Below are 15000 nucleotides of genomic sequence, written 5' to 3' on the forward strand. Positions count from 1 at the left end.
TACCTCTTATTGAATGTTGGTATAGCATCAAAGAAGAATATACATAATTGTCTGAAAAAACCTTTAAAAATACTTCTTCCCTATATAAATGTATATCTGTGTGAAGCTAAGTTTTCTTCATGTTGTTTTTGTTCAGTCACCAAGTCATGTCCATCTCTTTGAGACCCCATGGACTGCTAAGTCAAACATTAAAGACTTTTAAAATGTCATACATCTCACTTTGTGTTGCTTTGGAAAATATACTTATTTCTCAAAAAATATGTTAATCTATGTCATTACATAATGGGTTTATTATTATTTAAAAATAAATACTTAAAAATTTCTCAGTATTAATTCTTTTTATGGAAAATATTAGTAGATACAATCCATACAAACAAAAACCCTTTAGTGACCTTAATAATGTTTAAGCATTTGTAAAGGGGTCCTGAGATCAAAAGGTTTAAGAAGCACTGAATATAAACTAATTGGTAAAGATGTCATCTGGCCATATGTGTGTGTGCCTAGTCACTCAGTCGTGTCTGACTCTTTGCAACCCCATGGACTGTAGCCCACCAGGCTCCTCTGTCCATGGGGAGTCTCCAGCATAATTCTCTCCATATTTCCTGAGGGAAAAGGGGTAAGGAGGGAAGAGAAAGAAAAGGGGATATACTAGATAGTAGGTATCTCATTGGTTGTTTTCATATACATCAATTTATCTCATTCATTCCATTCAACAGCCTAATAGCTATGATTATCCCTATTTTACAGAAGAAGAAATGGAAACTCAAAAGAGGAGAGATGACTTGTCTAAAATCAGCTTGTTAAGTGACAGAATTTTGATTCTAAAGTTCTTATTCTTTCCACTACATTATATTTATGGCAGAATTCCCCCACTAAAATTCACCAGTGGCCAATCAAAATCCTTAAATGCAAAGCTTTGGTCTTTACTGTAATTTCTGTTTCAAATCTAACTATCTAATTATTTTACTTATTTCTAATTCTTCATTTTGACTTGTTTTTAAATGCATTCAAAGAATGCCTGGTATACTTAAAAATGGCCATTCTTCTGAATTCATAGAACAATGTAGTAATTTTCTGTTAGTGTTATTTAGACATAATATACATAGTCTCACAGTTCTTTCAACCTCATGCTAGTCAACATCAAAGAGTAGGTTTATATTGTGAAGGGTCTGTCTCTTTTGCTTTGGTAGGTTCATGTAAGCAAGCATTTATTCAAATATGCATTTATCAAATATTTATTTAAAAATCTACTGTGTTTACTAGGTTTTGGTAACATGAAGCATGAAAATCCAAAGATTAATTTCTGATGATCTGAAAGAGAATTATGACCCCTTCAAAGCATTACAATTAAACAACTTTATGGAAATTTTCTCTGTAATTAGATTTGATCACAGCTTTTCTTTTACATGAAAACCTCAGAATGAAGAAACTAAGGTATGCTTCATTGAACACAGAATCATTATATTTTAATACTGCTGTATTGAGTTCTTAAAAAACTCAAATAGTAATAGTAATGGTCTACTTCAGGAACGATTCATTCCTGTTTGCCTTCTGCCATGTTAAGGCACACTGGCTGTTTGGAGGAAAGGTAAAAATTCGTTGCAGGGGTTAATATACTGCTGCTGCTGCCAAGTCGCTTCAGTCGTGTCCGACTCTGTGCGACCCCATGGACTGCAGCCTACCAGGCTTCTCCGTCCATGGGATTCTCCAGGCAAGAACACTGGGGTGGGTTGCCATTTCCTTCTCCAGTTAATATACTAGGAAGTCTAAATTTAGCCACAGGTCTAAGCCTAGTTTTCTAGCTGAACTACATCAATTAGCAAAACTGATGTTTTGATCTCCCTTTATCTGATTCCTATGTTGTCGTGCTCACTAGGTTTCAAATCCAGGAGGGTAACATAGAGGGATGATTTTTGGTACCAGGTTCCAAAAGTTGCAAGGGGATCTTGAAATTACATTGTATCTCTATCGATTCTCAACTTGAGAGAAGACAGGATGTTATTTATTGGCCTGGAAGTCCCCAGACTATCTCTGTGCCAGATACTACGTTCACTTTACATATATTATCATTCCATTTTTCAGACAAAAAACTGAGACATAAGGAAGTTAACTTATCTGAAGTGACACTATATTAAGTGGAAGAGCTGAGATTCAAGCTCAGGTCTATAAGACTCTGCACTTTTAATCTCATCTCCACGCTCTCTTTCTGCAAAGGGGATGATTCTGAATGTTATTCAGACACTAAAAATAGGAAATAAAAGAGTTATTATCACAATCTGCACTCAGTGACTACAGGTTTTAAGTTTACCTGGAAAACGTCGATGTCCTAGAATATAGAAAATGTTTAAAAAATACATTCTTATGTTGATAATTAAGTTACTAGCTAAGTCTATGCACTTTTCTTTCTAGTTATATTTTTAAAGGTTTTGGGCTAAAGGGGAAAAAAGGAAGAAAGAAAAAGGCAATGTGATTGGTGTATTCAGTTTCTGAGGAAAGCAATATTCAGTATGAACAGCAGCAGCCCCTGGTGGTCTAAGGGGAAAAACTAGTGTATCTATAATTATGGGTGTTGAAATATGTTTTTAAAAAGAATTTATGTACATATTTAGCCATTTGACTCAGTTCTCAACCCAACACATTAAAAAACAGATGCTTTAAAAAACGATCTGTTGGCAAGATGCTTGTTAAAATTTTATCAGTTGAAATCTTAAAATTCATTATGAATTAATTAACACATTATATAAAAATAAAATGTTTTTGTTTCATCGTTTTACAAAGTACTACAGCCAGTGGTGATTAACACTGGGAATTTTGTGTCTTGAAATGTGTTGCTCAAAAAGAAACTAAATTTATAGGATTACCACTAAATTGATGACATTTTCTGTCTTCACTCTTGAATTCAGTTGGCAGATGTTTTCGAGAACAAAAAATTCCATCTTATTACAAAACATATTAAGCAGGTTTTCCTGCCAGGCATGTCTGACATGATGTTTATTGCCTAGACCAAATCAATCCCCTTAATAAGCCATAATATATGCCAGAAAGTACATTATTTCGTAGTTAAGGAAAGTTGCCACATGAAAGACTAAGTACTCTGATCGCTCAAGCTCTGTCCTAACGCATCAGAAATGTGCTGCATAACCCAACAGTCAATTATGTCTGTTTATATTCATTTAGTAAGTAAAATAAAACTGTATTTTGCTAATCTTAAAGTTTTAGGCCTGGATTCTACTTTATTTCTGCTGGTGTATACTAGATATTTGCAAAAAGTTCAAAGGAGATTTTGGCTATTTACTACATGCCAGAGGAAGAAAAATCAAATACTTGAATATTCCAGGAAAATAGAATGGTTTCAGAGGTTAAACCGTCATTGATTGTAATAATGAGTTGAATGTGGTTGCTAAATCACTGCACAGAAGTGACTCCAGTGGCATTTACACAGAAAAGAGGTACAGAGAGAAGAAAGGATATGAATTAGCCTTCACCAATATTTTGGATATAGCCCAACTTAGAACATCAAAAACATATTTTCTGAAAAGAAAGTTTCAGTTTATCAGAGCTGGCTGTTTCTGAACAATTGCAAAAATTCACATATATGCTGAAAAAAAAAAATCAGTCAGACAACTAGACACCAAATATCTTGCCTGTTCAGGAGTAAGTTTTTTGATGGATGTCAACAAGCAATCAATCCATAAATATTTGAGTATCTTTAATGTGTAAAGTCAGGCTCTGCCAAGATTCCTATTTTCTAAATGTCTCCTCCACATTTGGATTTTTCCTTCTGTGGCCACGTGATCTTCTTCCCCCCTCCATTTCTAATATATATGTTTTTAATGTTCTGGGTCTAATCCCTCTATTTTACTTCCTCTCACTACAGCCCACAACTAAGTTTCCTAAGGTAGAGATATTCAAGCAATTCCAAGCCAGTATTACATAGATCAGCATCAAACCACTTTTGCCTATACTCCACCTACACACTCTAAAGTTCTTTTAAGCATCTTCTTCCTTAGTCTAAATACTTGTCCTCTTAGGCTCCAGTTTGATACCAGAATACCCCTCGTTCCTATGCTGCAGATCACATTACCCACGTATATATAGACTAAGGCCTAATCTTTCTGCTTTGGGCTCCTTCCAGGAGATTGGATCCTAGAGCATAGATTTAGCATGGGTTCCTGACTTTATGATAGTATGCACTGTACTGTTCTAACAACTGACTCCTATTTGCGTATTCAAAAGGATTGATATGCAATTTCAAAGTGTATAAAGCATGCTTAAAGGAGTGCAGGGCTATAGTGGAAAGGCATGAAACATAAATTGGTAATAATATGAGACAAAATGTAACAGACAGCTCAAGACAGAACACGATAAATTCCATGTACGTTAACTAATCAGAACTCCCAACAGTCTTAGTAAGGAGAGGTCACTGATGTCAGCTGGGCACTACAACATGGATAGAATTTGGACTAAGGGAAGGAACAGAAAGCAAAGTTACAGATCCCATAAAGCACAAATTGTATACAGAGAAGAGCAAACACAGAGCCTGGCTGTACTCTTATGAACAAGTGTATAAAACAAAAATAGCAAAAGGTTGGCAAAAAAAAATTCCATTTTTATCCATCATTTCAGCACCATGATGATATAGTTAAAAAAAGAAAAGTCCATAACTTACTTTTAAATATTGGGATGAAAATGTATAGATCAATCAAGATATCAAATAAATAATTACAAACTGATTTTTTACCATTGGTTTTTGGAATGTCTTCTCAATTACCGGACTGGGTAGGGGACTAACAATGTAATTTTTCTTCACTTTCGTTTGTTTGAATGTTTCCTTACAGAAAATCAAGTAGTATACTTTAACAATGCAGGATGCATTGGAAAAAGCAGTAGTAGTTTTGGATTTTAATCCTGGCCTTACCATCTTATCTATCAAATAAAAATTTATTATTCTGGCTCTGTTCTACGTTCTGGATTATAGCAGTGAAGAAAACAGACTGAGTCCTTGTGCCAAGGACTTTAAATTAAGAGCTATGTGACCTTGGGAAATTTACTAAGTACTGACTCTCAGTCTCCTCATCTGCAAATGCTATTAATATTATTGATCATATTAAAAGATAGTAGTTGAAATATATTTCAACATCACTATTTATTTAATAATATATACTAACGTAAATTGTTTATAGACATTTAATAGTGTCTATTAAATGATAACTGGTCAAAAATATATATAACCATCAAATATAATTTACTATATCATACATAATCATCAAATATAGTTTACTACATCATATCATGCTTTTATAATAAGTGGCTTACTTTTCATATTTCAGATACATATTTTATTCTCAACCAGTTAGAACAATGTGGTAAAGAAGAAAGACAGCAAGAATCTACAGCAACTAGAAGCCCTGGTTTTATTTAATACTTAGTTCCATCATTTACTAGCTATGTGATCCAAGACAAAAATGTACCATCTATCCATCAGTTTCTGTAACTTTAAAGTAACAGTGAACTTATCTGATTTACCTAGCTTATGGGATTATTCCAAAAAATAAATTATTTCAACATGTAAATGGCCAAGAAGCATATAAATAAAACAATTTATCCCTATCACATACACGCTCTGTGTCTGAAAATTACACATACTTGTTATTTGGAGATATGTAAAAGGAAAGGAGATACTTCTAGAGTGGATCAAAATTAATACGAATTAAGCAACCTAACACAAAATGAACCACTATTCGCTTTACCACTACAGGTTCATGCCTTACTATCTAGAAGTATGTTTGAAGAGTGTCAGGTTAGCTCTGGTGTTTTGCCCAGTCCTGTAAGGTTTTAAGAGAAAGGATGTTTATTAAGAAAAATAACGTTTCATAACTATCAGGTATAAAGGTGTGTTGTTTAGATGAGCCAATTTTCGTCTTTCAGTGCTTTCAATGAAAACCTAGCCTGATGAGTGAAATGGGATGAGACAAGAAAGAGGCAAAAAGACATAATAAGAAGTAAAAATAGCAGGAGCATAAAAGAGATAAAAGAATTAAAGAAAAAAGACAAAGGAAAGATAAAGATCTTAATGAAACAACATAAAGATTTTTTCCCCTTGGTGTAATAGAAAAGTAGATATAGGAATAAACAAAAGAAATGTAAAAAAAGAATAAAGAAAATGCACACACAAGAGAACAAAAGAACAAACCCAAAGTGACAGTGACATGATAAAGAGAAATCAGAAAAGAAATAAAACGCAAAACGACAAATGTCAGAAACAGATGCTTTAATCTGTACTTATCATGGGCAAACAAAAGAAACGATTTAAGAAGTAAAAACTTAATACACAAAATCACGTTTGTTTTCATTTTATACAGGAAACTGAATATTACTCATGACTTGGATATTTTAAAAACTTATACAGTTCATTTTTAGACTCCAGATATCAGGGGTAATTTTTTAAAAACTCTGTCTTAAGATGGTAGTTGATCAACTGGATCATATTAATCAGGAAACTCAGGACAATTGATCGAGAAGAGGTGACATCAGGACCCTGATGCAGTCATGTGGAAGAAAGGAGGTAATGCAATATAACTCCATAGAATGAGCATGATACTTATGAATTCCAAATCTAATCATTGCTTTTGTTTTTCAAGCAATATATTAAATAGTGAGATGCCTTTCAGAAATTTCTATAATCTGCCTAACTTCTGCTTGACTCACTGTATGATAGATATGCTTCAGGTATTCTTGGTCTGGATACATATTTTTGGCTTTTGAGAATTTATATGCTGCATAACTCTAACTTACTCATCTGACTGACCTATAATCAAATGTCTAGAATGTTTGGAGTACAATTCCCCGAACTAAAGCGATAATGCCATGGAACTAGAAGTAAAACTTTAAAAGTAACTTAGAATGCTACATATTTCGTCTTGAATGTGGTATGAAATACTTTATCAATGAGCTTTTAAAGTAAACGGAAAAATAGCTCAAGTTGAATAATTTGAAACTTTACTACTATCTCACAGTATAATTTCTAGAATGTTAAATTGTCTGCATTTAAATGTTCTGAATTGCTCAATTTTGAAAAATGTATCACTTTACTATTTTACGTATCCAGTAGCATTTTTGACATACTTTACTATTCAATTATATTCTGAGCACTCATAATAAAGGCTTTGAAAACTGCATGAATCTGTCACAAACACACACATAAATATATATATATCACGCTCAGTGTGTATATCAAGCAGAATGTGTCAAAGGGCAAATAAAATAGTTTGTGCCCCCCACAGAATTAGAACTCCTTGGGCAGCACTGCTATAACGATCCCATGCTGCTAGCATTACAAAGTGCAAAGGTTCACTGGATAAGAAAAGAGCAGAGGGCCGAGTTCCCTCATTACACTATCCCTAAACTATTCCAGCTTAAATATTTATTAAGATATTAATTACTCTTCCTCCCTCCATCAGCCTTCAGAAGTTAAACTGAGACACTGTGGATGGATGGTGGCTCGAAGGAAAACAATGCATTAAAACTATTACCACCCAAGATGAGGACTGTTTTGTACAGTGCATTATTAATTGCTTTCTGCACTTTAAATAAAATATCACACTGAAATAAGAACGATGTGATTTGTTACTTTGAACAGAAAACAGAAAACGTTTCAGTCAAATAATACCTTTGGGAAATAAATCTTTAAAACTTTAAAAACTGATACTTTCTTTTAAAAAATGAAATAATTTATAGAAAATAAATTTTAAAGGCTTCTTTCATAAAGGATGCAACACGGCTTAGAACAGGTCTGAACACATAGAATATTTTCAATAAATATTAGCTGTTGTGGTGGTTTGAAAAAAGAAAAAAAGACAAGGAAATAATGAAGGATAGTAATGATCTTGCTCACTACTTACTCTGATATATAACTGCATCATTTCTTTTTCTCTTTGGGGGTTACGATACTTCTCATAGAAATCACGTCGCTTCTTTGTTTCTTTAGAGACTTTATCTTTTCTTTCGCGTTTTTCTGCTGGTTCATCTGAACTATCAGAAGATGACTGGACAGGTATCTTCGGCTTTTCGACTTCAATATAGTTTTCATTGGGATTCAGTACTATGACTCCATATCCTTCCTGTTTTTAAAACAAAAAAGGCAGCATAATTTAATCTTAAAAATCATTTCAATTCATAAAAAAGTTCTTAAAATCTCGTACTTAAGTGACTTAACATAGTTACATATTCACTAAAAATTCCTTTAAAACGGATTATAGTTTTACTTTCTCCAACAGAAAAGTGATTTCAAATTATTTGCCTGTATTATGTGTGTAAATAAGCATAGATTGTCTTTAAGATCAAAAAGATACAACTATAACATATTAAAAATATAAAGTTTAAATTTATAAAAAGTACTTCAGATTTCCCAGAACTCCAAATGTGACCTAAATAAATTATCAAATAACAAGTACACTTTCAAAACACATTAATATTTATAATATATATTTTGAGAAAATAACCTCTTTGAAATTGAAGTTTACAATTCCAACCATATTTTCATGGATTTTTGTTTCTTTACAATTGCACTTTAATGGGTATTTTTTATTTGTTTGAACTTAAAAAAGAATAAGCAATCAGTAAGGAGTAAACTGTCTACAGATTTACATATCTCTATTATCAGGAACACAGAATTTCTACAAATACATATTGGATTTTTTTCACTTCTTCTTTCAGGAAGGCACACAAATCACAAAACAGAATAAACTAATGTCTTACTATAATGTATGGAAACAACTTTTTCATCTTGAAATTTCTTTTATTTTTCAGTTACCATAAAAACTCTCTTTATTAACAACTAGTACCAGGAAACAAGTTTCAAAGTTTAAAATATAGTTTATTGAGCTAGTAAATCTTTTTAAAAGTTTTTAAATGTGTTTTCCTGTCTGACTTAATTCTAGCAAGGCAAACGTTTCTCTGGTTATAATTAAGGAAACTTTTGGCATTTATATTATAACTGATGGAATAATCTAACCATGAAAAAATAGAGAAGGATAAACAATTACCACTAACAAGTAACACAAATTTTTGAAGCTATTTATATCTTGTCTTTTCTATTCAATTCTGTACTGTGGGTATCCCAATTTCATCTATTAAAATCTTGTAAGGTCATACTTAAAACATATGTTATGTTTAAAAAATAAGAGCTATCAAAAACAAAATATAAAAATTCTCATCCTTACAAAAAACAAAAGTATATACTTTTCCAAAAACAATAACTGTAGAATCTATGTCAGGTTTAAATTTTAACCGTTTTTTGCCAAACCAAACACAAGATAATTTTTAAAAACTGAGAGCAGTAAACTCAGCCAATATTAGTATAGACTCAATTATCCTTATTTTTAAATATACGAAATTGCTACACATCGTTGGCTTTTTAAAAAAATTGATTTCACAAACTACTTAGAAACTTCATTGGAATTGTTTCAATCCCCACCCCAATCAGTTGATATTATTGTTTAAAACCACAATATGGTTTGGAGATTGTCAAGATCGCTTAAGTTTTTACCTTAGTGATAAGGTAACTAAGATATAGCTGTCTTACATATATGAAAACTATAATATATATACCAAACTGATTAATAACTTAATACATATTCCTCAATATGTATTTAAATAAATCTTTAGATAAATATCTCATTCATGAAGGGCTTATAAAATACTGATGCATTTTTAAATTTAAATGTTCTTCAACAAAGCACAAGACAAGGTTTCTTAGCTTTTTTTTTTAAGTTTCTTAGCTGGTAAGTCAAAGTTTTACCAACAAAAGATATTTTATTTGGTTCTGCTTTATTCTAATCTGTATAGCTATTCAACAGTCTTGTAATTCATTGTGATCACTGTCAGGTAGGCATATTGTCACTTGGTGATTTTCTACAGTTGGACACACTTGACTAGTTATTAAAATCACATTTGCAGGAAGTTCCTACCCCTCTTCCTTGTGCCTCTTACAACTTTTCACGCCCTTCTCAAATTTCAGCTATAACTTCTCCTCCCACCAAAAGTAAGTTAAAGAACACTGTTGCACTCTGCTAAACAGGGTGAAATAGAGGCATTCAATACACTGTCTCTGGTGTAAGGCACAGTCAAAAAAGGTCACCATAGGCCAAAAAGAAAATTGCCTCCTTACTAGATTCTGTACCATGAGTAAGTGGTCTCCTGTCATGCTCCTTCCCTGCCTTCTCTGAGTGAATTGAACTTTAAACACACACACACACAGACTCTCATACTTACACGTGTTAGGGTTAGCAAGACCCAAATAGAACCTTGGAATTCTTAAGAGTTGAAAATAGTGATATATTACATTTTAATGATAACATGAAAAATTACAAACTCAGGGTAACAAAGTAGGACTTTAATAACTTGATAGAACATGAACATCATCTTTGCACAATGAATAAACTCTAAATAAAGGAAAATTCTTTAGACGAAATTTACAGTCACCAAAATGAGAAAACTATTACCCTAGTTTAATCATTAGAAATAATATTTTAATAATGCCATTTTTATTTGAACAGAGATTTTCACTTCAATTTTTGGAAATCATAGATTGAGAAATTATTGTACCTCCTTAATTTTAAATGAACTCTGAAATGTGATGTGTCCCATCTAAAGTACAAAAACCAGAAACATAAATCATCAAAGTAGTAGTATTTATCTAAGTTATTGATTATGTAACTGAAAATTACATGACTCATTTGTCCAATTTTATGAAGACACAATGTCAATTTTTCACCAAGGCATCGACAGATGAAAAATGATTCTATTTTTAAATCACAACTATATAAATCAATTAAAGAATTTGTATCATATTGATTTCAACAATGAATGTTTCTCTTTAAACATTTGATTTATTCAGAAACTATTTTATCATTTAGATATTTCATACTACCAATTAATGGAATAACAATCAATAAATATTCAGGAACGTTTTCTGTGGAAAGAGCTAATTTTAATAAATGTCTTTGCTGCAAATTCAATTACCATTCTGCAAAAAACTTACATTTTTCAATTAAAATTTGCCTGACAATTAATGCAATATTCACAGAGACCATTCATAACCATTTTATGGGCAGGAGAAAGCTGGAGCAACAAAATAAAGTTAACTATCCCATACAAAGATATGTAGTAAAACTTTATCTTTTTGCCTTTTTCCATGTCACATATATTGCCAAAAAAATCCTATTGCATAATAAAGCTACAAAGATTTTTACCATATCAACATTAATATATATAAACTAAGGAGTCAAATTAAATAGTCAAAGTAAACAAAGCAGACAACATACCAGTCATTAAATTTAACTGGTTTAAATAGAATGATACCAATTTATATCAGAATAAATACCCTTTAAAAAATTAATTCTTTCTATTCCTAGTAACTCAGTCAGTACACACAGAAATAAGTAAGAGATCCTAGTTTAACTTAGCAAATGTACCCATAAAGTTTTAAAAAACTATAAAATTAGGCATCAAGTACAATATCATAAAGAATTGTGCAATGCCAATACAAAGGAGATCCCCAGAATTAATGCTTAGAACACAAAAGATTGTATACTGAGGTATTTTAAATTTAATTATTCCTTAAGCATGTTAAATTTATCCTAAGATGAAAAGCTAGGTTATTTCAAATGTACATGGAAAGTTCTGTTATCTTTATCAAGATAAAGTGATCAAACTGATTATCTAACATTCTACAACTAAATAAATAAAACTTCTGGCATCTTTTGTAATGATTCACCCAAATCAATTCCAATATTCAACATTTCAAGAGACAAAGCATACATAAAGTTGTTAATTAACTCTTATGTTTGATTGCACAGTCTAGCAGAAGATCACGGTGATCAAGAGGACAGACATTGGTAAAAGTAAGCTTTATCTCTTTAATTTACCTCATCCTATTTTCTACTCTTTTGGAGTTATAACCATAGTTTCATTATCAAATCTGTGCTTTATAAGGTATAAACCATGGGATCTTAATAAGAAACTCTCAAAATTTTATTGCTAGCCGTAGCATTTTATTCAGCACAAGTGTTTGCTGTGACTTAAACAGAATACACAGGCCTCCGGGCCTTCTTTACTTTGAAGTCTATAGATGTACTTACTAATAAATAATAATTCATTTATCATTCAATCAACAAATGATGGCTTAGGTCAGAGGTCTAGAATAGACAGGTGATGCCAAACACAAAGAACCAAAGAGGAAATTTTGCTTAAGAAATTAAATCACTACAGAGATGCACTTACAGAGAAGATTCTACAAATAGATAAAATCTTAAAATGCCTGGCCAGAAATGGAATGTACTTTTGACCGCAATGAAACTGTGCTAAAACTGAAGATTTATCTACGTTAATTTGCCTATTAATTACCAATTATAAGGAAAACAAAAAATAGGAACAAATTCTACGTTTTTTTCAAGTCTATTGTGGTTGGCTAAATAAAAAATCATCTGAAAAGTACTCAGCTCTACATATTAATCTGCCAATACTGCAAAGCCACATGCGACCAAAGAGGTCAGGGGCCAGGGTAGAATCCTTTGACCTACGGAACTGTCTGGTTTGGTCTTCAGGCAAGGCTCCTTAAGAGATCATTTTACACAGATTTATCAATCATATTTTTCAAGTTCAGCATTCTATCTGCTTGGTTTGAAAGAAGATAGGTGCTCATTCTCAAGGGAAATGAAACCCAAAGTGTTTTTATCTATAAACTGTATCAACCCATGGTTAAAATGGACAAACCAATGTCCATTCATCTTTTCTGAAAGATGTATGTCGTGTTTATTCTCACTTTTTTCACAAGAAGGTATGTATATGTCACTGTTGCAACATCCTAGGTGTAACAGAGATGAGGTCATGACAACCAATCAGAAGTCACTAGTGAAGCGTTAAAGTAAACATAGCTGTTGGAGCTGTAGCGCTGCTTGAAAAATGCCCCCTCCATTATTTCAGCAATTTTCTCAAGACGTGACCTGGGACTGAAATGCCTGAAATGTCACTTGACTCCGTTTTGTGCTTCTTCCCAATTGCATTTACGTAACAGCACCATGCTAATATTTTGTAAAATGTTTGTCATGGCCATGCTTTGACTTGCAGCTTCCTAAATTCTAACGTTGTGTCCCATGGTATAAAAATATCATAATGTGAACCAACATAGATTATCCCAATAAGTTTCCAACTTCAAATAGCTCATCAAGTTAGTCAGTAAAAGAAAACATACCACAAAAAGTTTTCAGAGGACCACCTGTTGTCTATTATTTTTACATAGCACTTACTCATAAATCATAACACAGGGTAATTAATCAAGCTGTCAAAGAGAAGGTCAAAGGTTATATGGTAGAGTCAGAAGGTCATGCATGGGCTGATAGAGGTCAGGGTCACACTGCATTCCTCATTATCAAGTTGGGATGAGAGACGGCCCAAGCAAACAAAAGTGAAAGCAGATGGAGAAGTGAGTGGATAAAAAAAAAAAAAGAAAGAAAATTTCACAAACAAAAAGAAAAGTGAAAGAAGACTGTCAGCTGCCTTCAACTGGAGAATAGAAGAGAAAAGAAATACACTGAAATGTGCTCAAAGGAGCTCAAGAACATAAAGAAACTACAGTTTTATTAATTAAATAAGTTGAATATAACTTTTCTTGGCCATTGTATTAGTGCATACTAATAAATATTAGAAAAATATATGTTTGCCATCTCTATACCTTCCCTAGCTAGTGTGCCCGGATAAACTAAGATAAAGGCAGAGTTCCAAGGACAAAGTGCAATTATAAAAAACAACTTATTATAAGGTTTTTTTTTTCCCTTTAATATTGTTTCAGTGTTGCAACATAGATGAAAATAGTTTTAAGCCATAGATATCCACAAACAACAAATGCATCATAAAAGTCCTTTTGAATAACAAAACGGGTATAAAATATTCTATTATTACGCTGGCCTGAATTAGATGCAGAATACTGTGCAAAATTAGCTGTCACCCTTTGCTCAAAATCTTTGTTAATCTCATTTTGAATGTTTGCAGCTTTATCAACACATGCATCAATGTCAGCTCCTTGGTTACTGAACCGCTGTAGTTGGAAGAAGATATAATTAAAATGTTTTGGCACAGAAAAGGTGAAATTGTATCTTCCCTTGTTCCCTTAGGAGTCTGTAAAACATGAAGGATATATTGACAAACACACACCCTTGTCTCTGGTTCTGACATCAGGTCATCTGAGTGCTATTTATTTTAAAACATTCACTTTGCACTTACATTATCACCTACTCTGTTTCTAACTTTTCCTAGGCTTTAGAACATTATGCTGCTTAAATATCACAAATATCTCTTCTAACAATCCATATCTTATTTATCAAAGCATTCCATATATGTACAACAGAATCATAAAAAACACATTCATTATAAAGGACAGAATATCACTTAATACTATAGCATTATGAAATATTTTATTTTTTGCTTCTCATTCTCATAAAAAGACACAAACATATACCCACACGTGTATATATTAAACTATGTAACAAGTTACAACTGTTGCCTGGTCAGTGACAGATCAAAATTCCTAAGTGGATACAGAGTATCCTATGGACACACAGCCTTTATTACAGGTCACCAAGAAGACTTGGATGGACAAATTTACCTTATGAAACATACCGTTCCACATGCTAGCTATGCCTTTTTGGTTTAAAGTTCTAAATGTTCTCCTAACTTCTTATTACCATTATAAAACTGTAAATATTGTAGCTATAGATGGTAGGCACATGGTCTTTCAAAATATCACTCTGATTCAATCATATACAATACAAATAATATACATTAAGTTTTTATGTTACTCTTAAAACCTGCTTAAGAACTATGCTACATAAATCATTTTATCTTAAAATATGTCACCTTTCTCTTTTCTCCTCGCAATTAAAAGATCATATCCAATTTTTTCTTTTTTCAAGAACATATCAGTGCTCTGCCTGTGGTTCCAGA

General features: G+C 32.3%; 1 protein-coding gene across 3 annotated transcripts in view; it reads right to left on the reverse strand.

Annotated features, from left to right (window-relative positions):
• The window catches only part of FAM172A (family with sequence similarity 172, member A), a 283100-nt gene that overhangs the window by 84978 nt on the left and 183122 nt on the right, over nucleotides 1-15000 (reverse strand). For all 3 annotated transcript variants that reach the window (XM_010831927.1, XM_010831928.1, XM_010831926.1), the window contains one exon: nucleotides 7902-8120. In XM_010831927.1, the coding sequence (XP_010830229.1) occupies nucleotides 7902-8120 (219 nt within the window). The remainder of the gene's footprint in view (nucleotides 1-7901; nucleotides 8121-15000) is intronic.

This window comes from Bison bison, unplaced genomic scaffold, assembly GCF_000754665.1.
Source record: "Bison bison bison isolate TAMUID 2011002044 unplaced genomic scaffold, Bison_UMD1.0 scf7180017864533, whole genome shotgun sequence".
Lineage (NCBI taxonomy): Eukaryota > Metazoa > Chordata > Mammalia > Artiodactyla > Bovidae > Bison > Bison bison.